This window comes from Tursiops truncatus, chromosome 11 (assembly GCF_011762595.2).
Source record: "Tursiops truncatus isolate mTurTru1 chromosome 11, mTurTru1.mat.Y, whole genome shotgun sequence".
NCBI classification, from domain to species: Eukaryota; Metazoa; Chordata; class Mammalia; order Artiodactyla; family Delphinidae; genus Tursiops; species Tursiops truncatus.
The window spans coordinates 95,714,891-95,741,214 of NC_047044.1; the positions used below are offsets into that span (position 1 = coordinate 95,714,891).

Here is a 26,324-nt window from a genome sequence, read left to right on the forward strand (position 1 = left end):
GGCAAAAACAGCTTCAAAGCACCAGGAGGGAGGGGATGCCGGATTCTCTTCATCCCTTCATTTTCTCTCTCTCTCTCTCTCTCTCTCTCTCACACACACACACACACACAGAGTCCAGTGTCGGGCTTCTCTTGGGCACTCTGACTGGCTGAGGGGGGACACTGGCCAGCCTGCCCCCACTCAGATCTTTACCGGTCCTTTGGTTAATACAAACTTCATGGGCAACACTCCTTTTCAGGTCAAGAGAGATGAGCTCCGAGAAGAGGCAGAAATGAAAGAGGATGTGAAGGCTGAGCCCCTCAAGAGGGCTTGCTGCTGCCACAGAGGGCAGAGGGGTCCTGGGGGCTGGAGCCCACTAGCCCTTCAAGAGGAGGATGGGGTGGTGGAAGAGGAAGAATGGGTACAGCATTACTCAGGCTGGGACGGGGGCTTTAAGGGGAGCAGGTCTGGGGGGCCGTCTGCTACACGTGGATGCAGCGTGATGAGGCAGCTGCAGATGAGAAGGGCGATGAGGGTTCCATCACTCTGAGAGCAGTAGGATCCCAGCTTGTCACGCTGGGAGTAAATCACAGCAATACGAAACCTAGCACTGCTCTCTGACAGATGAAGAGAGAGGAGTGACGCGTCCACAGTCACAGACTGGACGGTGATAGAGGCAGGACAAGAAGCCAGTCTCGCCACACGCAGACGGGTGCCCTAGGGAAGGCTCACCGTTTGGGACAGTGTTACACACGATGGTTTCCTCTTCCTTCTTGCCCTTGCTGGGGGTTACACCGTGCTTCATCCACAAGGACAGGGTAAAATGGTCACTGAGGCTGTCCTGGGGCCCGGAGCCCAGCCCAGCGGTGCCACCCAGTGGCACCTGCACAGCTTGGGTGCCGTTGAACCAGTAGATAAGGCTGCTGTCCTGGCTGTAGTGCACCGAGAGGCCTGCCGTCCAGTTGGCATTGGGGCCGGGCATGGGCAGCAGATCCACCTCCCCAGGGGCCGCGCCTGCCGGAGCCCCAAAAGGCACAGGTGTCAGAGCGGAGAGGCAGCAGATGGGGAACAGGATATGCAGGCAGGGAGAGAGGGACAAGGAAAGATTTCCCACAGCTACGCTCACCGCCTCTTCTGGCCTTTCAGAGATGAGAAAGGAATGGCTAGGAATAGCTCTCCAGTGACCTCAACTCCAACTCGTCATCTCTCCCTGCCATTGTCCCATAATGTATCTGGTGCCTCTCTTGGGCCACAATTATGCATCTTTGCCACCCACATATTTATGTGCTCTTTGGACCACAAGAGATAGCCGCATGCCGGCAGATATATACATCTATGGATGGGCAAAGGAAGATGTAAGACAGATTCAGTATTTCTGTTTTTGGTTTTGGCCATAACGCACGGCTTGCAGGACCTTAGTTCCCGGATCAGGGATGGAACCTGCCCCCTCTGCAATGCAAGCGCAGAGTCCTACCCACTGGACCGCCAGGGAATTCCCAAGACAGATTATTAAGAAAGAGGCAGAGGAGTTTCAGGCAGAGGCTGGGGGTAGGGGGCACAGGGGACAGGCCCGGGGAGCCAAGGGGAGCACACCCACCACAGAGTTTCCTCAGTGCCCGCTCTGAGTAGTTGTCACGGTCACAGCCCTTGGCCACATGGTTGGTCTGCAGCTCTATGGTGGCCTGAATGTTCCAGAGAGGTTCATCACAGGTCTCCAGGCGGATACCAGGGAACAAAGCCAAGCTCCCAGCGCCTGGTGCATATTCAATCCTTTTGTTCCAGCCTGCAGGGGTGAGAGGGAGCTGGCAGTGGAGATGGAGATGGGCAAGGCAGCCCCTCCTATCCATTCTGCTCCGGCCACATCCACGGACAGTCTCGGGCTCCTACGAAAATAGCCAGCCAGGGTAGGCAGCTACAAGCCTTCCCCAAATATCCCTCCCCTGACTCCTAGCCTAACCCCTGTGGTTGTCAGAAGGGATGCAAAGGGACACCAAGGTGAAAGATGGGTTACAAGACAGGTCCCAGAGCAGAGCTCCTCACCTTGCCAGCTGGGTTTACAGGTGGGCTTCACCTGGATCTCCACCTCAGCGTCATCCACCGCCCGCTTCTTCCCGCAGTCATAAGCCGTCACGGTAAACTTGTAGAGCTTCTCGCCACTGTACTGCAGCTTCTCCGTGTTCTCAATGTTCCCTGGGGTGGGGGTGGGGGATGGAGAGGGTCAGGCGCACTAGAGAAAGTCTGGGGAGGACTTGTGAGCCAATAGGGCAGCAGGTGAATTAGACAGCGGGAAGCTGGGAGGAAGGAATCTAGGGAAGGAGGCTCCACATCTGGGAAGGAGGGTGAGGAATGAGGATGTGAGGGACAGAAGTGGAGGGCACAGCCCCGAGATGTCCTGAGGGACGCGGGCGCCCAGGGCGGAGCAGCTGGGGTGGCAGGCGCTCACCGTCGTTGTCGATGAGGAAGGGGGTGTTGGGTGTGAGAATCTCGTAGTAGCAGATCTGGCTGTACTGGGGGGAGCAGTCGCCATCGATGGCCTCCACCCGCAGGATGCGGTCGTACAGCTTCCCCTCGGTCACGGCCGCGCGGTACAGCCGCTCCACAAACACTGGGGCAAACTCATTCACGTCATTGACCCGCACGTGCACGGTGGCCCTGCAGGTGCCAGAGCGGGAGGAGGACGAGGAAAAGTCAGCCACAACTAGGAGTCCAGACAGGGAAGCAGAGCAGGCAGGACCAGCAGGTCCTGGAGCCCGGGGCAGTGGGCACGCTCATCCCCCCAGCCAGGGCACCAGGCACAGCGAGGGACAGGCACCACCGGGGAAAGGGTGACTGATGTACGGGGTGAGGAACGACCCCAGGGGATACCAGCGGCCGATTTTGATGACTTCTATACAGAATGCTATAGGTTGGGGACAGCCACGCAAGACAGAGGATTCTGTGTCCAGCCGGTTGTTCCTTCATGAGAGTCAAATCCAATGGGATAATCAAGGAAGATGCAGGGGCTTCCCTGGTGGCGCAGTGGTTAAGAATCCGACTGCCAATGCAGGGGACACGGGTTCGAGCCCTGGTCCGGGAAGATCCCACATGCCGCGGAGCAACTAAGCCCGTGTGCCACAACTACTGAGCCTGCGCTCTAGAGCCTGGGCGCCACAACTACTGAAGCCCAGGTGCCTAGACCCCATGCTCCACAACGAGAAGCCACCGTGATGAGAAGCCAGCGCACCACAACGAAGAGTAGACCCCGCTCGCCGCAACTAGAGAAAGCCCGCGCGCAGCAAACAAGACCCAACGCAGCCAAAAAATAAATAAATAAATAAACCTTCTTAAAGAAAGAAAGGAAGATGCAGAATAAAAACCAAATTAAAAGCAAACACAGGGCTTCCCTGGTGGCGCAGTGGTTGAGGGTCCGCCTGCCGATGCAGGGGACGTGGGTTCGTGCCCCGGTCTGGGAGGATCCCACGTGCCGCGGAGCGGCTGGGTCCGTGAGCCATGGCCGCTGAGCCTGCGCGTCTGGAGCCTGTGCTCCGCAACGGGAGAGGTCACAGCAGTGAGAGGCCCGCGTAACGCAAAAAAAAAAAAAAAAAAGCAAACACATTCAGGGAAGTGGCATTTGTACCAGAGTCACAAGTCATCTGACGTGTGCAGTGAGCAAGCCGGCCGTGCCCCCTCCCCCGCCCAGGCCCCCGCGGGGCAAGCAGAGGTTGGGGAGGGGCTAAGCCCTTCATGCGGAGCCCTGCCCCCAGCCCAGATCCTGGCACCCAGGGCCCAGAGGCAAGGGTTCTGTCTCTAAATGGGAAACTGAGTCATCACAAGGAGTGGTTTATCTCTAGTGCCTCGTAGTGGCCCAGGAGTCCTGACTGCCCATCTTGCTCCCATTCTCGAAGGAGAAGTGAGCTGGGAACAGGTGTCGGAGCCCTGGGCCCCGCCTTCTGCCCGCCGCAGCCATCTCCTGCCCACCCTCGCCCGCTGCCGTGTGTGCGCATGCTCTGTGTGTGGGTGTGGCACACGCTGCAGGCGGCTGGACGGTCGGAAGGCAGGTGGGTGTGCGCTGACTGTACCGTCCTCTTCCTCGGTCTCTCAGCATCCTGACTCCGGGTACTGAGCCCTTTCAGTGTCAGGCACTGCAGCGCCTGCTTTTTACACAAACCATCTCCTTTCATCTCCACAGTAACCTGAAGAAGTAGGCATCACCATCACCCCATTTTACAGGCAAGGGAAAGCAAACCCAGAAAGGCTAAGAAGTTGCCCAAGGTCACAAGAGGCAGAGCCAAGATTAGATCCCACTAGTTCTACCACGTGCTTCTGTCCCCTTGGCTGAAGGCTCCTGGATGACAAGGCCCCGTCCCTAAACCCCAGGAGCAGAGAGGGGAGGGGGCAGATAGTCAGTGACGGCGAGGACAGAGGATGGTGAGGGGCCTGGGAGGAGGTGGGGGGCTTGCAGCAGAGGGCAGGGGACAGGAGCGTCCTCACTTGTGGGACTTCTTGGTGTTAGCCCCGTCGGGGCCCTCGCCGCAGTCATAGGCCTGGATGGTGAAGGTGTGTTCCTTCTGGGCCTCGCAGTCCACGGGTTCCTTAGCCCGGATCAGCCCTTCTCCTGTCGCCTTGTCCAGGATCACGGCCTCAAAGGGCACCCCAGACCCATGGAGCCGGAAGCCACAGATCTCGCCTGGCCAGAGGGGGAGGGAAGGACGCAGCTCCTGCACCACCTCCAGGGTCTCCTTCCCACACTCGCCAACCCCCCTCAGGCTCCCACTTCACCTCTCCTTCCAAACCCCTGTCCCTTCTCTTGCGCATGGAAAAGCATTCATTATCAGACAATCAGCTCCGACACCAGCTTCCCTGAGCGGCAACCTCTCAGAGCGCCCAGGTCTGAGACCTGGCAAAGTCTGACTGCGTTGACCCCCACCTGCCCACGTCCTCCTCTCTGGCCCCCTTTATTTTACCACCGTTCCTCGCTGTGGCCCGTTTCCTCCTAGTCTACTTCTTCCTCTTCCCCCACGTCCTCACTGCTCTCCCTCCCAGGACCTCCCCTCTCCTCCCTTGCCCCTGCCCTCCCACCCACTTCTCTCTATCCTACCCGCCCTCCTCTGCCCCAACCCCACTTACCTGCATAGCGCAGGGGGGCGTCCTTGTCCAAAGCAAAGAGTGGTGGGTTCAGCAGAACAGTGTTGTCGTTCTCCATGACGATGCCCTGGTATTCCGCCTCGATCCATGGCTTGTGCTTGTTGGCTGCCCCGCCCCCAGGGAGAGGAAAGGAAGCACCTGTGAGCTGGCCCTCCACCTCCAGACAACACACTCCAGCATCACCACCCTGTCCAGCCCCTGCAGAAGCACCTGCAGGAGAAAGGACTGAGGACAAGAAATCAGCCATGAAGGGAGTCAGAGGGTCTGCGGGAGGTCCCAAGATAGACAGTTTCCATGGCCACAGCCTGCCCTGGGGGGAGGGGGACTGCCATGTCCCCTGGGAAACCTGGTCAGAAGGTGGAGACTTTCTTTAGGGATTTCAAGAGCTAGAGTGTGGACACCGGGCCTTCAGGGAGCAGTGGTGGGCCATCAGAAGGCCCTGGAAAAGGGAAGAGATAGATTAAGGGCAGAGTTGAGGTTAGGAAAAGCAGACTAGAAGCTTCCTGAGATCCTGATTGTTTATCATCTCCACCACCACCACCCCATTTCAATCTTGATCCCTTCTTCTCCCGGCCAAGCCCCATCTTAAGGCCATTCTCCCAGAGGAGAGGGAAGAGGAGAAAAGAGAGAAGGGAAAATATATAGGACAGAGGGAGGAGGACAGAGAGAGGCAGGGATGGAGCAGAGGAATCAATGCTGAACGGCTGGGCCCAGCAGAGCCGACATCCTCAGGGATTATCGAAATGGCCTAGAAACACGACAAATCCTCTCCCTGCTTCTCACCCTCACACCCAGAGAACACACTCATAACCAACACGGTCCTATGTCCCCCAGAAGGCCACCCAACCCCACACTCCCTGAGCCCCACTCTTATACAGACTCATGGCTGAGTCCTAATTCTCGCCTACCCCACCCCTCTTCCCTTCAGCCACCAGCCGATCCACAATGGATGTGGGACTCACTCAGCCTCCAGATCTCCCCATCTGCTACCAGACTCAACTCAATCACGTCTCCTCCCCAGGACCAATCTCCCACCAGCCTGGTGAGGGGCTCCCTTCCCCTCACCAACGCCAACCTCCACGGCCTGCTCTATTGGATCCCATCAAGCCAACCCCTAAGCTCCCAGAGCACATCCACGATGGCCCATCAGCGAGAGGAAGAGGAAGACATATCATCAGAGGGAAACTGAGTCTCCAAAAGGAAAGTCATCCCCAGTATGTCATGGTGAGCAAGCAATCCTGATTTCCATTCTTTCTTCCAGTGACATCCCCCAAAGCCTTCTGGTATCTGAATGCCGGCCCCTTCCTCGCGGAGGACCCACCATGACCCCCTTCTCTAGTGGCAGAGGAGAAAGCCACAAGATGGTGCCCAGAAGCCAACACAGGAAGTGGCAGGAGGCTCGGAAGCCGGCTGAGGTCAGAGACTGAGCCGAGGATGGAGGGGCTGCGCACAGCTCACGCCCCACCCCACCCTTCTGCTGCCTTCCTCTCGGCCCCCGACTCTCTCCTTGTGTCCATCTCCTCTCACTGACTCCTGGGCTCCCTGTCTTTTCCCTCCTGGACTCTCCCCTCCCCCTCTCCTCACCTGTTCTTCCTGATTTCCCTTTCATTCCTCTCTCTCTCTCTTTTTTTTTTTTTTTTGGCCTCCACCTTGACCCTGGTCCACCCCCTTCTCATCCCCTCCCACACCTCATCTCCCTTCTCCTTCTCCCTTCCCCTCTCACCACTCAATTAACACTCCCAGACACCCACCTCTGCCCTTCCCTGCCCATCTCCACCTACTTGAGCCCTCGGCCCCCACCCTCTCCCTCCCTCCTGGTCCCTCGGACGGCCTCACCCAGCTGAATTTATCTGCTGTCTGCAGAGAGGGCAGCTCTGGTAACCCTCGGCCCAGCTGCATGCAGACGGAAGGTTACGGATGCAGAGGAACACGCCAAAACATACGTGCTCCGAATCGCTGAGCTGCAGGGAACAGTTTCTCCCCAGGATGGATGGAGAGGAACCAGATGGATGTGCTACACACCCTCAGCCCCGGCACACCCCGGTGAAAACGGAGACCCGCCCAGAGATGTGTATCGCCCCTCAGGGGCAAGTCCTTCTGAGACCTGACATAGCTCCAGGAGGGAGAAATTGGGGGAGGGGGAGAGAGAGAGCCCAGGATGGGAATGGGGACCAAATGGGAGCAAGAGAAGCACATGGGTAGAGATGGACCAGAGAGGAGGATGTGGGAAGGGGGATGCGAGGGAGAAGAGAAGGGGGCAGGTCTGAGAAAACGGATGGGAAGGGAGGTGGTCTGAAGAACCACCTGTCATGGGCCAGGGAGCCTTAAGGGCTCCTGCCCACCCCGCCCTGCCTGAGACCCCTCCTTCAGTGCCCCCGCCCCCCGCCTCACTCACCTTTGTTGCAGGAGCTGGAGGGGAGCCGGGAGCCGAGCAAGAGGAACAACAGCAGGAGGGTCATGGTGTGGCGCGGGCAGCGCCGGGCCCCGATCGCTCTCCCCCGGGAGCCTCAAGCCCGCGTATTCCACCTTGGGGGAGGGATGCAGGGGCTCTCCAAGGAGGGGAGGGAAGAGAGCAGGCAGCAGGGCAGAGACGGAAAGGAGCCTGCCGCCCACCCTAGTCCATAGAGCAGACCTGAGCAGCCCCCCAACCTGGGCGGCTGAGGTGGGGGACTGGCAGTGGCTTCTTCTCCTTCGCTCTGGAGCCCCGCGTCCTGGCTCTTTCTCTCATGCCCACCCCATCCCCGCTACTGCAGGATGACGTCAGCACGGCCAGGCGAGGATTGATGGGGCCGCTGGCCAATCGGGTGACTGGTGGGGGGGCAGGTGCTGCGGGGGGGTGGGGGTGGGAACCAATGGGACCGGAGAGCAGGGTTGGGAGAAGGTGTTAGGGCTTTTTCCCCTGACTGCAATCTGGGGGGGCAAGGGAACTGCGGGGGCTGGGGAGGAAGCTGGAAAGCCGTAGAGGGGGTGGGAAAAAAGAAGGCCATGGGGAGAATGAAGAAGCGAGATGCCCGGGGGTGGGGAGAGGAGACGTCAACGGAGACCTGAGGGAGGCGAGGAGGGACAGCATCCACGTCACCCCACCACCACCATCACCAACTCTGCATTAACCTCTTTTCACAGCTCATTCCATCAGCAAGTCCCTGCTGGGTGCCTCCTGGGACCTCGCAGTCAAACCCACCACCTGACCCCGACCTATGCCAGCATTTCGTTTCCCAGCCCCAGGTCTCTGAGGAAGCCACGGGGTGGGCAGCCGGGCCGTGGACCCGGCTCTGGGACCGGAGGAAGAGTGAGATATTTGCGCTCACCCTCCCTCACCCGCTCGCCCCAAATTTCCCACCTTAAACCCTGATGAACCAGCCCAGTTGGTTCTGAAGCCAGGGAGGCTGGTGGGTTCGAGAGGCAAAGAAGAGTGCGCGTCGGGGGGAGGGGGCAGGGAGTGCGGGGCGGGGCACACAGTAATTGAGGCGCACCGCCCCCCGCAATGGGAGTACATCTGGTAAGCGTGGGCTGGCCAACGGCTGGGGACGCGGGTGGCTGACGGTACCATCAGTGACTCCAAAAGGAGAGGGGAACCTCTGGGTCCCAAGCCAAAGCGCGTAGAATTCTCCCGAACAGCCAAGCGACTCCTCCCTCACCTTCTGCTCCAGCCAGACTTTGTCAGGCCGCTGACGGCCCCCTCCGCAGTTTCTCTGCCCCCCTCTTAATGCTCCTATAGGACAGAGTCTGGAAAGCCAGTGTCGGGGGCCCCAGCTCAGCGACGCTGTCTGAGGGAGCTGTAGGGGCCAGCGCTAGAGGATTTTCCTCACTGGCGCTCCCGGCCAGCTGGCTGTCCCCCCTTCTTTCCCCACCTCCTCCCCCTCATACCTTTTGGGATCCCCGACTCACTCCAAGATCTCAGGATATTGTTAGAACTCACCCTTGGGTGAGTCTGAAAGGGCGCGCCCCTCCACCCAGCAAGACCAGCTCCCTCCCAGGAGAGGCTGACTCTGGAGTCTCAGGACGGTTCCCAAACCTGCCAGAAATGGGCTGAAAGCCAAAACTGACCTTCGGGAAGGCTCAAGTGTAGCCTGACCGACAGCCCCAGATCCTGTTCCAGGTTCCTTCCTCAGGAAAAGCCGAGGTCAGGCAAAAACTTGCCAAGTCCCTGCCCCTCTGTGGAGCTGCAGACACCAGCCTCACACTCATCACCGGCGGGGGGGGGGGGGGAGAAGGAGGGAGTCTGGCAGGAGCTCTTACTGCAACAGGGCCTCACCTCTATAAAAACCCTGGTAGCACAGACCTTACACAAGCTGCCTCTGTGTGTGCAGAGGCTGGCCAGGAGTCTCCCAGCCCCACCTGTCGGATGACACCCCCTCCCTCCTTGCCCTGCCCCCTCTATTCTCCTGAAATCTTGACCTCCACCTTGGCCAGCCTGGACCATGCCTCCCAACCTCACCGGCTACTACTGCTTTGTCTCGCAGAAGAACTTGGAGAGCTACCTGCAAGCTCTAAGTAACCGCCTCACCCCTCCCGAGCCCTTTCACTCCCGTTCTCCCCTCTCCCTTCCTGCCTCCAGTCCCATTGAGGAGGGGGGATGCGAGGGCCCGACATCGTGGAAAGGCTGGGGGTCGGGGGGCTGGGCTCCTCTTCTAGCCAGGGGCATTGCTAGGAAGGAGTAAATCCACAGTCCCAGACCCAGCCCAGGGGATGCTCCCAGCTCCAGGCTGCTGCTGCGGGTGGAGGAGGCCCTGGCCAGCTGGCTAAAAGGACCCTGGTCCTCAGAGGACAGCCTCCGTAGACATCAACATGGCTCTGCGGAAGATCGCGCCGCTGCTCAAGTCAGACGAGGAGACTGACCATCGGGGCAACCACGTGACAGTGAAGGCCCTCAGCACCTTCCGAAACTAAGCTCTGGAATTCAAGGTGGGAGTGGAGCTTGAGGAGGACTTGAGGATCACGGAGGGACGGAAGCTCCAGGTACCTTTTCTCAGGCTGGCGGGGAGGGGGTGTGGATGGGCAGGGGGCACTTAACAGAGTGGGGCAAAATAAAGTGACCTTTCCCATCCAGAGCCGGGAAGTGATGCCCACAGCAGGCTACGAAGTCCCTGGGATAGCAGGCTCCTGATGTCACCCACGCTGCCCCCTCTTAGCACCAGCCAACAGGGCAAAAGGGGCAGGTCACCCTCAGGCCAATGAGCAAACATGTGCTCACCCTCTAGCCTGGGACCCTGCGGACACCACAGTCTCTCTTCCCTCAGCCTCTTTAACTCCCCTCTGGTGCAGTCCTTTCTGCTTCCTACGTGTTCCTTTTGGCCTCCTTTGCAGACCCTAGTTCCCCTATTAATCCCTTAAACTGGGAATTTCCCCCCAGTATTTTGTTCTTGACCTTCTCTCTCTTGTCTGTATACTATCCACGGGCTAAATCATCTACACCCATGTGTTCGGTTACCATCTATAAACTGCCTTGGACACAGATTCTCCCGCCAGAGGCACCACCTGAGCTCCAGGGCGGAGTTTCAACTGCCTGCAAAATGTTTCCATCTGCATGCCCCAAGGTCAAACCCAAAGTTCTGATCTTCCTACACAAACCTATTCCTGCTTTTATATTTGCCGTCTCCATCAATGTCAACAACCAGCAGGACCAAGTCATTACCTTGTGTTGGTCCTGCCGGCTGTTGTCACAGTCATTACCTTGTGTTGGTCCTGCCGGCTGTTGTCACAGTCATTACCTTGTGTTGGTCCTGCCGGCTGTTGTCACAGTCATTATCTTGTGTTCCCTTACCTCCATGTTCCCAACACGTGCACGTGTGTGCACACACACACGCCTGCACACGTGCACCACATGTAATTGGTCAGGAAGCCTGTGTAACTTTTCTGTGCTGTCCAGTATGGTAGCTACTAGCCATATACAGATATTGAACATTTGAAATGTGCTATCGGTGTGAAATACACGCTGAATTTTAAAGACAATACCAAAAAAGAGTGCAAAACATCTCAGAAATTTTATATTGATTACATGCTGAAATTATAATATTTTGGATATTTTAGGCTGAATAAAATATATTATTAAAATTAATTTCACCTGTTTCTTTTTGCTTTTCTAATGTGGTTACTAGAAATTTTTAAAATTATATATGTGGCTTGCATTTAAGACCTACTGTACTTCCATTGAGCATCACTTGTTTACATGGCTCTTATCTGTTCCTTCCTAACCCTTCTCTTTGTCACCACCTTATTTCAGGCCCTCATTTCTCATCTGGTGCCCAGTCTTGATCCTCCTCTAATCCACTCTGCCTACTGTAGCCTCAAGGATCTATCTAAAATATAAAAGTGGGGTTTCCCTGGTGGCGCAGTGGTTGAGAGTCCGCCTGCCGATACAGGGGACACGTGTTCGTGCCCCGGTCCGGGAAGATCCCACATGCCGCGGAGCGGCCGGGCCCGTGAGCCATGGCCGCTGAGCCTGCGCATCCGGAGCCTGTGCTCCGCAACGGGAGAGGCCACAGCAGTGAGAGGCCCGCGTACCGCAAAACAAACAAACAAACAACAAAAATTAAAATAAAATAAAATGTAAAAGTGACCACGACACTCCCTGACTTAAACCCTTTCAGTGACATTTTGTTACATTCCAGGTAAGGGCCGTACACTCCACATTGCATCCAAGGGCCTCCACACAAACATACGGGGTTAGAGCCCCTCACAGCTACCTACTCTTCTTTCTTACCTCTACACTGTTTCTATCCTTGCTAGAAAGTTCCCATCATCTCCAACCTAATTCACTGCCTTGAAGACGCACTGCCTCCCCACTCCCACCGTCAACAGTCTTGCCTGGTATCACAGATACCTACCAACTGTTCCTCTATCTGATCAAGATTCTGAGCTCCCTGGGAATTCCCTGGTGGCCCAGTGGTTAGGACTCGCACTTTCACTGCCAGGGCCCTGGGTTCGATCCCTGGTGGGGGAACTAAGATCCCATAAGCCGCGTGGCACGGCCACAAGAACAATCCGTAAGATTCTGAGCTCCTTGTTTAGGGGGGCCTGTCCTATTGGGGGGCCTAACAATGGTGATTGGAAGGTCCAGGCCCACCCAGCTCTGATTTAGGGGGTTGATCCTTCATTCTCAGGGACACTGCAGCTGCCCTTGAGACTGAGAAAAAGGAGAAAGGAGATTCCCTGGTTGGCTCCCAACCAACCTCCCTTCTTTCCCCAAATCTCCTCCAGGTCAGCCAGAAGTGACAGGGAACAAATTCTCCGCGCTTCGTCCCCTAACCCCCAATTTCACGCCCCCCCTATGATCCTGCCTCATCCCTGCTCTGCCCAAATGGTCACTGTCACAAACAGTGACCTTTAGGAGTGGGGGACAGGAGTCCTGGAAGGAAGGGACTGGAGCAAGACAGTGTCTGCTGGAGGCAAAGCAGGCAGCCCAGCCAGAGTGAGCTGGATGCATTTGGGGTGTCCTGCCCCCCAAGTCTTCCTTTATTCCCGCCTTCCCCCATAGACCACTGTCACCTGGGAAGAGGAGCAGCTGGTATGTGTAGAGAAAGGGGAGGTCCCTGACTGGGGCTGGAGACACTGGCTGGAGGGAGACACATCGTATCTGGTGAGCAGGGTGAGGGCTGGGAGAGGAGACGCAAGTGGGTGTGTCTGAGAGGGGGCCCTCCAGCTAGGATGCATGCCCTTACTCAAATCAAGTCCGTCTGCTACTCCAGCCTCGCCTCCCTTCAAGGAAGGCAACTAAGGAGGGAAAACAGAAGCCCTGGAAAGAGTGGAGAGAGAGAGAATTGGAGTGGCCAAGGTGGGCCCTGGTTGTAAGTCAGACGCATGTCCGTAAATCATGACCAGAGACGTGGAGACTTAGCCACTTCAGTTCCCTGACCCAGCTACCTTCCTTCCTCTGGGGTGGAAAGCTGAGGGTTTGCAACACGATACAATTCCCCATACATCGAGTGCTCTAGCTGATGTATCCTGAAGGATTCAATGGAGGTCAAGGACCTTGAGAAAAAACCTTCTCTGTCCTCATCATTCCTACTCTATCCCCAGGAGATGACTGCAAGGGATGCAGTGCACGAGCAGGTCTTCAGGAAGGTCAAGTAGCTGGAGAGGAGCTGAGGACCCCCCTGGACCACGGCAGTCCCCAGTCTCCTCTTGTCTGTGTCCCCTTCAAGCCCAGATGGTCCCAGGTCAGCAGTCCCTTTCTCAGGCCACTGACCCTCCCTCTGCATCCCCCCTCCCTCCACCCCACTTTAATCTATAACTTGCAGCCCCCAGGCCAAAGCCCTTTCTTTCTCACACTCCACTGCACAATAGCGACCTCATACCCAGTTCAAGATCTGGCCTCCTGGATGAGAGAAACAGGCAAAGGGGAAAGGAGCCCAGAGAATAGCGGATCCCCACCCTCTTTCATTCATCTGGCCTCTTATTTTCCATCTAAGAACTCAGCTTTGAGCATTTGAGCATTAGTGGAAACCATACTGGTGGACCTTCTGGAAAAGTGTGACTGGATTGAAGAATTTAAACAGGAGCTACTGGGAGAGGTTTTTGGTCCATTTCCTTGTCCTTCTTCTCGAGAAACCTCATGGGCTCAACAGAACCAGGCCCAAGTCATGGCCCCAGCCACACAGAGTTCAACAGACCACGTTGACCGACATCTAACGAGCCCTGGACATTGTATGCTTGCATCCTACACGTTGGGGAAGAGGGACGGGTCAGGGCGAGACCTCTGTCCAGTGCTGGGGGAGGCTGGGAGCTTCTAAATAGTGACCTGGCCTCCACGTCTGCTTTGGGAAGGACAGGCGGCAAGAGCGCCAGAAGAGACTGAAAAGGGAAGCAGATGAAGGATACAAGGCTAAGGGCTAGAAAGATGAGGGCATGAAGGTGACAGTAGGTGTGAAGGCAACAGGCCTCTAGGACCCTCTGCCTACAGTCCAGCAAGGCTGCGGACAGAAGGTAAGGGGGACAACTGAAGACAGCACAGTCCCTCCCTTAGGGTCCCAGAATCGCTGCCCTGGAAAACAGCCCAGATGGGTAGGGCCTGTTCAGATTCAGGGCCAGCTCCAGCCTCTGGTCACCTCCCTACCTCCAAGGGCCTTGGCTCTTTCAGAATAGAAGTCCTTCCTGTAGGGCAAGAGCAGAGAGAAGAGGGCTCAAGGTGGGGGGGGGGACAGAGCCTGGCTGGGGGGGATGAGGGGAATGCTGGAATATCCCTGGCCTGTACTCACTAGATGAACACCCCTGCTGCCTCTTCCTGCAATGGCCAGGCCCCTGCACATCCGAGATGGTCTCTGGGGCTCTGTCCAAGAACCAGGATTGCAGCACTCATCCCACCACAAGCCTGGAATGAATTTGGAACAGAATTTGGACAAGAATGCAGAGTGGGGCTTCCCTGGTGGCGCAGTGGTTAAGAATCCGCCTGCTAATGCAGGGGACACGGGTTCAAGCCCTGGTCTGGCAGGATCCCACATGCCGCAGAGCAACTAAGCCCGGGCACCACAACTACTGAGACTGTGCTCTAGAGCCCGAGAGCCACAACTACTGAGCTTGGGAGCCACAACTACTGAAGCTCACGTGCCTAGAGCCCGTGCTCTGCAACAAGAGAAGCTAATGCAATGAAAAGCCTGCGCACCGCAACTAGAGAAATCCCGCTTGCAGCAACGAAGACCCAGCACGGCCAAAAATAACTAAATAAAATTTTTTTTAAAAAAAGAAAAAGAAAGAATGCAGAGTGGACCTGAGCAACTTCATCCCTGCCCAACCTCTCCGCAGGGTCCCCAGCAACGTCGGGAGGGCAGAGCAGCAGAAGCTCAGAGGAAGTGGGGGACTCCTACCTTTTCCATTCCCAGGTGTGGTAAAGGCACTGGAAGATGCTCCGTGTGTATTCACCAGGTCCCGGCCACTCCGAGTTCACAGTGCATATCCAGGCCTCTCCCCATAGGACTGCTGTCTGTGCTCTGCATGTCGGCCCCTCGCTGGGATCTTGCCGGGAGCACATAGGCCTCCATGGTGACTGTTGGACCCAAGTGGAAGCAGCCTCAGTCCCCCAAGACTCCTGTGACATGAACACCCACACCTTCCCACCTGCGGGTCCACATCCTCCACTGGACCACTCCCCTCCAGGAGCCAAAATCCAACAAGAGGCCTGGAGACCCCAAAGGAGCACAAGCAACCAGAGGAGGACTGAGCTGCTCCTGGGCACCTCCAAGGGGGTGGGAGCGGGATCCACCCAGATGCAGGAAGCCAGGGCTGCCATTTCCCCCGTGGGCAGCAGGGGGCAGTGCTCGCTGCAGTGGGAGCCAGAGACCCACCAAGTTCAGTCCTCGCTCCTCCAACACCCTGTTGGATATTTCGTCCCTGCCCCCACTAGGCAGACAGACAGACACACACACACACACACACACACACACACACCAATCCCAGCCCACATGCTCACCCTGCGAAGACCCTACCCCTCATTCCAATCTGGCTGCACCACTGACTGTCAGATGGAAGAGATGGTCACCAAGGGCACCGACGTGTGGGTGATGAAAGGGCGGGGGGTGGGGGGGAGCTACGGCCACGGATGGGTGGTCCCACCCCAGCCCTTCTAGGGACACACAAAGCTATACCTCCCAGGACCGTCTTTGACCTCATTGACCAGAGTCTGAGACCCCAGGGAGATGATCAAGAATCAAATACGTTTATTTCCACGTGAGACAGAGTGACTGCACCCTTCTCACGCAGCTCCACGCCAGGCCCCTGCCCCCTCCCCGTCCGCCAGGCCCAGAGAGCACCAAATGGTCACAAACAACCTTCCAGCCTGAACTCCAAATGATCCTTTAGCCTTGATTCTTTAGGTCGGTCCAGAGCCCTCTGCTCAGAAGAAACTGACCAACATGGACCCGAGGTCAGGATCGGTGTGTGCCCTGAAGCGGAGGACCCCGTGCTGCCCGAGGACTCAGGCCCCACGTCCTGGTAGGGGCCCCAGAGGAGGCAGGAGTAACAAAGTCTAGCTGCGTATCCCCCTGCAACTGCCCCCTCACCTCAGCCGCCGTCTCCCGCACGCCCCCACCCCACGTGCCCAGACCTGCAGGATGAAAGGGGAGCAGGAAATTCCTCACCTGCAGAGCACAAAGGCATCCCAGGCAGGAGCTGATCCTGTAACACTGTGGGATTCCATTGCAGCAGGGGACCCTTAGAGGCCACTGCAAATCCTAGGACGCCAAGAGAGAGCAGAGTCCTGGCCTCCTCCCCACACCCAAATCTTATCCCCTAAGGAGAAAGAACCACATCTGGGCTCTAGGCTTAATTACCCAACAATCAGTGCGAGGCCTGCAGCCCCCGATGTGGCTGAGGATCCGCTAGCTGTGTCTGGCCCTCCCTTCCCACCTCTCCCTGCCCTTCCTCAGGCTTTTCTTCCTCCTCTGGAGACCGATGCTTCTGCCCGGCCTGGGGACCACCTCCAGTACCCCCAGCCAGCTCTCTGGGATGTCTCCCCCAACCCCTCCCACCATAACACCCTCAATCATAACAGCACCTGTGCCATCAGGGTCCCCAAAGACTGACCTGGAGCTATCCCAGAGCTGCGACCATGATCGTGGACAGGCCAGGATGGGGGAGACCTTGCAGGTCCAGCAGGAGGTGAAAGGTAGTGGGTGAGGAGACTTGATGGGAAAATCACAGGGTTATGTGAAGGACTGTGACATAGCCAACCTGGGTCTGCGAGGAGGGCAGGAGGGCAGAAAGAAAGAAACAGAGATGGTAGCCCAGGCCTCTGAGGCCAGGGGCGTGAGCAGTGGCCTGACCTGACCAGGGGCCAGACCTGCACCCATCAGGCCGTCCTCATCCTCCCTGAGACCTCAGCCCACAGGACGGCTCTGGGTCAGCTCTGCAGGCACCTGGGCTCCATGCTGAACACCCACCCTCACCAGAGGCCATTTAGGTTCCAGGGGCCTGAGACGGAGCTGACCTGTCACACTCACCCTTCCAGCAGCAACAGGGGGCCTCTGTCTTCTCGAGCACTTGCCAGCCCACCGTCTGTCTGTGGGTGAGCCTCCTGCCTTCCCCGACCCAGTCAGGCCCGAGTCTCACTGCCCTCTGCCCTCACTCTTGTTCTGGCCACCAGGAGAGGGTGCAACCCTTAGGAGCCTCTGCTCTGTCCCCCGTGGGCAGTGCCCAAGCAGAGGGCTGCCAGCATAGCCAGGCCACCGTGTTCACGCATAAACCACTTGCCTCAGAGGCTCTAGATGAGCCTGAAATGGCATCCAAAATTGGGAGGGAATAATACACAGTGGGCAGGGGAGCAGGCTCCGTGCCAAACAGCTACCTCTCGTTCACTGTGTGAACATACACAAGCCACTAACCCTCAGTAAATGAGCCCGTTTGCTGACCACCCAAGGCAGTACCAAGAGTACTCGCTTCCTGCAAGGAATTTTGTGAAGTTTCTACGTAAAATCACTCAGCGTAGTACCTGGAATAGAGGAAGCACTAATGAACGTTCGCTGTCATTGCTTTTATCATCCCTACCTCTTCACTTGATTGAAATTCTCTTAACTGGACACAAAGCCTTGTTTTCTACAGTCAAGGATGAGAACTCACTGCCCATGCCCTGGGGTCACACAGTTCTGATGTTTTCTTAATTTTTAATTTCCCATCTTTTTTTTTCATTTATTTATTTTATTCATTTATTTTTGACTGCATTGGGTCTTCTTTGCTGCGCGCAGGCCTTCCCTAGTTGCGGCGAGCGGGGGCTACTCTTCGTTGTGGTGTGCGGGCTTCTCATCGCAGTGGCTTCTCTTGCTGCGGAGCGTGGGCTTCTAGACACGTGGGCTCCAGTAGAGGCGCTCGCGCTTCAGTAGTTGTGGCTCATGGGCTCTAGAGCGCAGGCTCAGTAATTGTGGCATGTGGGCTCAGTTGCTCCACGGCATGTGGGATCTTCCTGGACCAGCGTGTCCTCTGCATAGGCAGGCGGATTCTTAACCACTGCGCCACCAGGGAAGCCCGGTTCTGATATTTATAACAAAGTGTAATGACTGATAACAGAGATTTAGAGACAGTTAAGGCAGGTAAACATCTGGGGGTGATGGATGTAGGAGAACTGTTGCCCCCACTGGGGCTCCACAACCAGAATCTCACTGCATTCCGTAGTGCCCCCATGCCCATGAGGACAAGAGTGCATCCCAGACAGGGCACCCCTGCCGAGCCCTGCACCAGCATCTGGGCGAGACCTCTACTCCCGTCCAAGGGCTGCAAACCCCAGAGCAGCAGCCGCTGTTTACCACCACCCTCCCACCAGCCGAGAGGAGGCTTCAGTGCAGGAGAGAGGGAACTGATGGGTGGACAGGGGCCCGGCCCCAGTGCGCTGTGGTGGCAGCTGTTCACTGAGCCACGAGGCTCCACCCCTGAGTCCCTGGTGGGCCTCTGCCCTGGTCAAGGGGCTGGGCCGCCAAGGCAGGGGCTCTGTCCAGGCCCAGCTTCTCCAGTCCCCAGGTGCGTGTGCAGCCACCTTCCCTTGACCCCCTGCCTCCTTACCCTTCTTCCCCACGATGCCAACACCAACCAGCACCCTCCCGGCCTGAGGGGCCTCCACCCTCCTCCCCCTGACCCCCTGCCGCACCCCCCCTCCAGCCCGTCATCCTTCTACACTCACGAGGCTCCAGCCATTCCTCCATTCGTGCCCCAGTTTGGGCCTCCCCCCCTCTCCCTGTCCCACAGATGAGCCAGGAGGCCGAAGGGCTGCTTCACCATCACCTGCCCAGTTTTCCTTCCACCTGCGTATGTGTATCACTCATTAGTCTGTCTTGCACATCTCTTCTACGTACTGCATTGTCCATGTGGCCTTTCATCCACGCTCTAGACGATTGCTGAGAGCCGGCCCTTCTTTCTTTCCTCCCTGCATGGAACAGGAGTTGTTGTAGTGCATGGGTTGTCCCAGGCACACAGGCAAGACAGAGCTAAAGTCACTGCTATCAGAGCCACTGTCACGCCTCGCTGTGTGATCTTGGGCAAATTATTTCACTTCTGTGCCTTTGTCTCCTCCCAGGACCGCTCTGCTCGGCCTCAATGCTCTATAACTGATATACCATCCTGCCTTCGACACCCACCCTTCCCCCTGGCTTCCTCTCTCCTTCCCAACTGTTTGCAGAAAAACCTTGCTCATGTCCTTGACCCAGCTGTAAGGAAACTGTTGTCATTCTTAAAGGGGGAGGTTCTCTGGAATGGAGACAGAACCCCAGCTCGAGAAGGGGCAGCTAGGTCACAAAGCACTCCCCCACTCCTCAGTGGGGCTCCCCTGTCCTCTGCTGCCACTCACCTCCCCTCCTTTCTTTGTGAGCAGCACAGATGGGACAAGGGGACACTGTTCAAATAAGGGTTTGTTAAAGTCTTGGAGGAAACAAAGGGAGCTAGAACAGAGTATTACAGAAGTCGATCAGCTGAGGTCCAAGTGCACCCTCACCCATAGACTCCTTACTGTAGTAGGAAGGAACGGTGCCGGCCACAGCAGAACCAACCGCCTCGCCATTAGCAAGCCAGGCACATACACGGTATGTTTAAAGGGTCCTTTACTAAAAGCCTTTATTTCAGGCATGAGGGTCCACACAAAGCCCCCGGGGTGTGGGAGCTTTGGAACTGAGATCTCCAGCCTCTGAACTTGTCCCTTTGGACCATCTGCTGGTGGGGGACCACAGTCCTAGATTCTCGGGACTCAAGCTATGGCTACCCTCCCAAGGTTGGAAAGGGCATCCCACCTGGGGCTTCTCCTTCCTGCCCATCCCTCTCCTTTTCAACAGCTTCTTGGTCCTTTTTAACCCTTTGCTGTCCTCCTAAATCCCCACCTTCTCTTGTGTTTGGTCCCCTGTAGGTCATACTTTGATCTGAATTTGATGGGGTGGGTGAAGGAGTATTTCAGATGCTAGGGATGAGGTGGAGAGGATCAGAGCCTGACTTCATGTTACTGCATCTGAAATACAACCATACTTAGCAAAAATAACGTCCTGCTAGCTGATCTTCTGCAGTTATTGTACTAACATTATCTATCTACTACTTCTGTGATAGCCAGCCTTCAAGACAGCCCCCAAGGACCCCTGCTTCCTGGAATTCCCATCCTTGTGTTGTCTCTTTTCACATTGTATCAGGGCTGGTCTGTGTGACCAATAGAACATGGCAGTGGGGATGCTACGTTACCTCCAAAGCTAGATTATAAAAGACACTTGGGATTTTCAGTACGACATTGTGCCTGTAGTTGACACTGTACACTTACAATTTTATTAGGAGGGTAGATCTCATGTCAAGGGCTCTTACCACAATAAAAATTTTTTTTTAATTTTAAGACATTTTGGCCTCCGCTTTACTCTTTCTATCTTAGATCACTCTGGGGAAAGCCAGCTACCATGTCATGGGGACACTCAAGTGTCTTAGGAAGAGGGCCATGCAGCGAGGAACTGAGGCCCCAGCCCTCGGCCATGTCAGGGGACCATAGTGGAAGCAGGACCACCAGCCCCGTCAGACCTTCAGGTAACTGCAGTCCTGGCCAAGACCTTGACCGTGAGAGACCCTGAGCCAAAACCACACATCGAAGCTGCTTCTGGGTTCCTGACCCTCAGAAACTATGTGAAATAATACATGTTTGTTGTTTTAAACTGCTAAGCATACAAGTGATCTATTGTACAACAGATAACACATATTCTCAAACATGAGTTTCACCATAAATGACTCTCATCCTGTCACCGTAGCCTCAATAACTGGCAAAAGGGTTGGGGGCAAGTGACTTACGGAGATAAAAACCTGTCCATCCACAAAAAGATACGGCTCTACACCCAGTGTGTCATAGGCCCTTCCATCCTAGCTCTAAGCTCAGACACCTTCTGAGCACCCAGCATGGGGGGCCCAAATCTCAGCGTCAGCCCCTCTAGAAGTCTAAAGAGAATGGAGTTCAGAAACAGACAGGTGTCGCCTGTCCCTCCTCTTTGAGGCCCACCTGCTGGACTACTGTCTGAGAACCCACCTCTTCCCAAGATAATTGTTAAAAGGAACATCCAGCATCTTCGGGTGACACCCCACCCCTTTCTGTGTGACCTTACCCTGTGGCTTCAATAGGACAGGTGCAGCAGAGTCCAGCTCAATAAGCCTCATGTCGTTCGAGAGAGTGTCCATCCGGAGGCAGGGAGGATCTCTTAGCTAGAGTCAGATCCTTGCTGGTGGGAAGCTGACAAGTTCTGCAGAGGACAGAGCAGCAGGATCTGAAGACCAGCAGCAACGAGGGGAAGGTGGTGTCCCGACATCCAAGGCAGGGGAGAGCCACACCTGGACGTGGCTTTACCTCGCAGAGTAAGGAATCTCTGGGGTCCTCCCCTACTCTCCAGGGCCAGCACAGTAATACCGGAGCCAGAGGTTTCTTTGCTGAAAAGAGGGGGATGAAATGGAGAAACATCGGTGGAAGAAAACTTGGTGTAGATGCCAGAAGGTGTAGCCAAATCTGATGACTAGAAAGGGGAAACCACCAAAGAAGTGTTTTAATGACTCTCTCTTCTGCTGTGCTCTCCCCAACAGAGACTATGGGCATCCCCCGACCCCGCCACACTGTAACTTCTGCTGTCACCCAAGAGAAGCAGACTGCTCACCAGGCCACATACACCACCACTGCCAGAAGCCCTATCTCCAAATGAAGACCAGAGCGGGTAGTAGCCAGGCCCCCAGGTAAGGACCAGCCAGGCTATCTCAAGGACACCGTCCATTTCTAAGGCTGCTCTCTCCGAAAAAACGCAAGGTACCCAGCAGTGAGGGGCAGGGTTACTGTACTGGGGAACAGTAAAAGGGGCAGGGCTACGGTGGGAGTGAACTTCACTCCCTCCCCCCACTGGCTCAGGAGAACAGGAAGCAGGCTCAGGTACCCTCTCCTGGACCACATGGCTCCACGGCCAACCCCAGCTCCTGGACGCACCTGTCTACCATGGGCTCTCTTCCTCCCCGGGCACCGGCCTTGGAAACTCCAGTACCTGCCCGGTGCACACTCTCCCTCTCTGCCCCATAGCCTGAGCTCATGCACAGATACAGGTGGGCACCTCCGTGTGCCCCAGTAACGAATGAGCAATGTGCCCTGACAGTCAAGGAGCCTGGGCTTCCTCTTGAGGATCAGAAGGCAAAGTCATTGAAGGGCTTTAAGCTGGGGAGGGGCATGATTGGTGGATACTGTAGACAGATAGCTGACAGAGTAGGGAAGGTGGACAAGAGGGGCAAGGCTAGTGGCTGACCCGTCTTTGGGGTTGACTCAACCCCTCCCAACTATCCTTAACCTATGGAAGACAACCTGAAACCAGAGATGACTTGGGAATAGGGGAGGGAGCAGGACAGACCTAACTCCAGCAGAGTCACTCTTACCCCTAAATCCCTGGTCTGCCCACATCTCTACTGGCCATTAAGCACAGAAGCCCAGCTGACTCAGGCCTCCTCTGCCCGCTCTGCTCTCCACCCGGCTCCTGTATCTCTCCTCACCTGGTCCACACGGGAAACTGCTCTGCCCCCTCAGCCCAGGGTCCTCTGAGGTTGTTTGGATTCCGAGAGAGAGCAATCTCCTCTCTAAATGCTGGGGTCTAATGAAGGCTGCCGAAAAACCTCCCTGATCAGGAAAACCCAGCCCCGCCCCTCCCCCACACCTCCACACACACACACACACACACACACACACACACACACACACACACACCCCTCCCCCGCCATCCCTGCCCGGTTGGGTCCTTCCCCATGTGGGACAGCAGGTGGCAGCACCAATATTTTTTTATTTTAAAAATAAAAGCAAAAATAAAAATCCAAACTCTGAAAATGAGTCTGTGTACTAGGTGCGCTCACGGCCATGTTCTCGCCCTGCTTTGTCTCCATTCCCCCATCACAGCTTTGAAGACTGTCCCCGTCCCTGCCTCTGCCCTTTGCCCTCTTCAGTTAATGAAAAACACAACTCAATGAACCCAGAAGCAACCTCACAAAGTGTAAGTGAGAATTGGAGATGAGGGGCCGAGTAAAGACAGCGGGATACAGATTGGTCCTGAAACATAAGCTCCCAGGGTTGAAAGGATCCGTGTGTGGCCTGAGCTCGTATCCAAGGACCCAGAGTTCTTCTCCATTGATCACATGGATTAAAGATGCCCCCAGGGCTTTCCTGGTGGCGCAGTGGTTGAGAGTCCGCCTGCCGATGCAGAGGACACGGGTTCGTGCCCCGGTCCAGGAAGATCCCACATGCCGCAGAGCGGCTGGGCCCGTGGGCCACGGCCTCTGGGCCTGCGCGTCCTGAGCCTGTGCTCCGCAACGGGAGAGGCCACAGCAGTGAAAGGCCCGCGTACCAGGGATAAAAAAAAAAAAAAGATGCTCCCAGAGCCAAGGTCTAGCATGATCTTCAGTATCCACGGCCTCAACCTTCTAATCTCGTCTGGCTTAGAAAGGGCTGTCTGATCACAATGATCATTTTAAATACATTTATTTTGTAATTATCAAAAGGATTTAATAACATGACAAAAATTTCACTAAACAGAGAAACATTTTTGAAACCATCCATAGTGATATACCCTAATAGACAGTTATCTTAGGCTGGTCCCGTGTTTTCTGTTTTTGTGGACATAGTGTGCTTAGCATTTTGCCTCCTTTATTTCCTTTGTTCAGTCCTCTTACCTATCTTGGGGGCCTGCACGCAGGTCAGAGGTGCTTTTGCTCTTTAGGGGCTCTCATTTGGCTAAGGGAAGGGGGACAAAATAGAGGACTGAAAGGCTATAAATTACCAACTGACCCAGTTTGCCTGGGACTGAACCAGTTTTAAGATGGAAAGCTCCATGTCCCAGACAAACCAGGACAATGTCTAATAGGTCACCCTGCTAGAAGCAAGTCCCCCCAAATTAAACCGGCTTAGAGTTCAGAATTCCATGTTCACGCATATAGTGGCCTTTCAGCTCTACCTCTTTGCGTTTCTTTTCTTATTATGTTAATTTATTTTTAGTGGTTGCTCTAGGCAACTGTTCTCAAACTTTATACCCTTAAAAAGTATTGAGGGGTTTCCCTGGTGGCGCAGTGGTTGAGAGTCCGCCTGCCGATGCAGGGGACGCGGGTTCGTGCCCCGGTCCAGGAGGATCCCACATGCGGCCGAGCGGCTGGGCCCGTGAGCCATGGCCGCTGAGCCTGCGCGTCCGGAGCCTGTGCTCCGTAGCGGGAGAGGCCACGACAGTGAGAGGCCCGCGTACCGCAAAAAAAAAAAAAAAGTATTGAGATCACTTATTCTTTCTTCTGCATTATTCATTCTGCTATTCAGTGTCTTTAGCTCAGCTTTCGTCTCTGCAAATGAATTTTCTAATTTTTCTTGCCTCCTTCTTAGAGTTTCTTGCTTCTTTTTACAGTAATCTGCTCTTCTGTCCATAGCCTTTCTTAACACCTCAGAGAGTGGCACAACATTGTAAATCAACTATACTTCAATAAAATAAATTTTTTTTAAGTATTGTGGACCCCAAAGAGCTTTTGCGTATGTAGGTTATATCTAGTCATATTCACTGTATTAGAAATGAAAACCAAGAAGAATTTAAAACACCAGGATACACAGCACACGTCCCGTTAGTTGTCTGGGGTGATGTCGTCACAGCTCATGTAGCCTCTGGTAACCAAGCCCAGGGTGCCCTCATGAGAAGAAAGAGAGAGAAAAAAGATGTCAAGGACACCCCCGGGGCTTCCCAGACCAGGCAGAAAACCACAGTTCTAGAGAGAAGAGCATCTAGCAATTGGAGTTAATACTGTATGAAGAAACCAGCCCCCAGGGTTTATGCTATAGTTTTCATGTATGTCACATCCACATATGTTATAAACCCCACGTTACATTATGTCTTGCTTTAAACAGCTATATGTATTTTAAAGACATTAAAAAGAAAAACTATGTCTTATATTTACCTACAAATGTACCATTTCCCATGATCCATTCTCCAGCTCTGCTCATCCACCTGGATTCCTGCCCCTCAGGCTAAGAACTGAAGCATTTTTTCCCAGAGCAGGTCTGCTCACGACAAAGTCTTGACGTTTTCTTTTACCTGAAAATGCTTTCACTTCATCTTCAGACTTGAAGAATATTTCCACTGGAAAAGTAATTCTGAGTTGGCAACTTTTTTTTTCTTTCAGGGTTCTAAAGACGTAGTGCCCCTGCCTCCTGGTCTATATGGTTTTGGATGGGGAAGCAGTGACCCTGAGAGTGTTGTTCTCTGCTTGCGGTGTGTCCTTTGTCTCTGGCCTCTTTCAAGATTTCCTTTTTATCTTTGGTTTTTAGCAGTTTGACTCTGATGTGCCTGGATGTGCTTTTTTGTTTACTTTCAGTTCTGCTTGGAGTGTGTGGAGTCTCTTGAACCTAAAGCTATAGGCCTTTCACAAAAGCTGGAAAGTTCCAGCCATTATTTCTTGGAACGTTTTTTCTGCCTCACTCTCTCTCTTCTCTCCTTCTGGGACAAGCAAAATGGGGCACAGTATTGTTCCACTATATTGGCTTTCTCACTCCAGAACATTGCAAATCTCTTCCACAACCCTCTTTCTGCTCTGAGGCTTCCTCCCTACCCTTCCTTCCAGCCACCCTGGCAGGGAAGAGGCAGGAGGGTTCTTTTGGGGGAGGTTCCCCAGCCTCTTTCTCACACTAAGCTCTCAGTGGCTGGTGGACAAACGTCAGAGCCTTGGGAAAAACTCATTCCCCGCCATGAGTACGTTGAGATGACATTTTTTTAGTGCTGAAGAAGAAGCGAGTCTCTGATTTCAGTGGAGAGAAGGGGGTGGATTTCAGTGGCGATTCTAGGGGAGTATCTCTGTGTAGCTCATGGGAGCTTGGTGACTGAGGCACTGAGCTCAGGGCTGCTGGAAAGTGTTCCAGGTAATCAGGCCTCAGACTGGGTCATGGCCACAGAGACTGGGAGAGCGAGTGGGGCTAATGAGGAGGAAGGTCTCTTGCAGCACAGCCGCCATATTGAAATAGCTACCAGGCACCATCCACTAAGATGACCGTGTAACATTGTCCAGAGGGGAAACTATTCATAATTACAATGGAACAACCGGTGTAAACTAGGACTGTTCCAAGCAAACTGAGACATAGGCTCTCCCAAAAGACGATCCTAAAGAGTGTTCTGGAAGATTGAGTAAAGTTAGTCCACCAAAGCTACAAAGAGGGGAGAGTCTATACCCTGGTGGGTGAGGCACTAACAATCTTGCGAGACCTATCAGAGTCCCTCAGGGAGATGAGACAGTGATGCAGAGGAGGAGCCCTCCTTCCT

The 26,324-nt window shown here is 55.1% G+C and overlaps 2 protein-coding genes across 5 annotated transcripts in view; one reads left to right on the forward strand and one right to left on the reverse strand.

The window, feature by feature from the left end:
* CLSTN3 (calsyntenin 3) overlaps positions 1–9,132 on the reverse strand; it is a 29,087-nt gene extending 19,955 nt beyond the window's left edge. Inside the window, exons 1-8 of one of the 4 annotated variants that reach the window (XR_012324539.1) lie at positions 9,023–9,132; positions 7,499–8,147; positions 5,086–5,208; positions 4,450–4,645; positions 2,423–2,631; positions 2,020–2,169; positions 1,577–1,762; positions 712–993 (exon numbers count right to left, since the gene is read on the reverse strand). Coding sequence is in view for 3 of the 4 variants with exons in the window: in XM_073789077.1 (XP_073645178.1) it covers positions 712–993; positions 1,577–1,762; positions 2,020–2,169; positions 2,423–2,631; positions 4,450–4,645; positions 5,086–5,208; positions 7,499–7,562 (1,210 nt within the window). In the remaining variant the exon portion in view is untranslated. Of the gene's footprint in view, positions 1–711; positions 994–1,576; positions 1,763–2,019; positions 2,170–2,422; positions 2,632–4,449; positions 4,646–5,085; positions 5,209–7,498; positions 8,531–8,741 lie in introns of those variants that run through there. The other 3 variants (XM_073789077.1, XM_073789078.1, XM_033867068.2) reach the window with 3 other exon arrangements.
* Positions 9,133–9,343: 211 nt separating this feature from the next.
* Positions 9,344–13,274, forward strand: RBP5 (retinol binding protein 5). The gene is given in 4 exon segments (XM_033865657.2): positions 9,344–9,597; positions 9,884–10,062; positions 12,581–12,682; positions 13,123–13,274. Coding segments are annotated over 4 exon segments (408 nt in total). The 5' UTR covers positions 9,344–9,524; the 3' UTR covers positions 13,177–13,274.
* Positions 13,275–26,324: the final 13,050 nt, after the last annotated feature.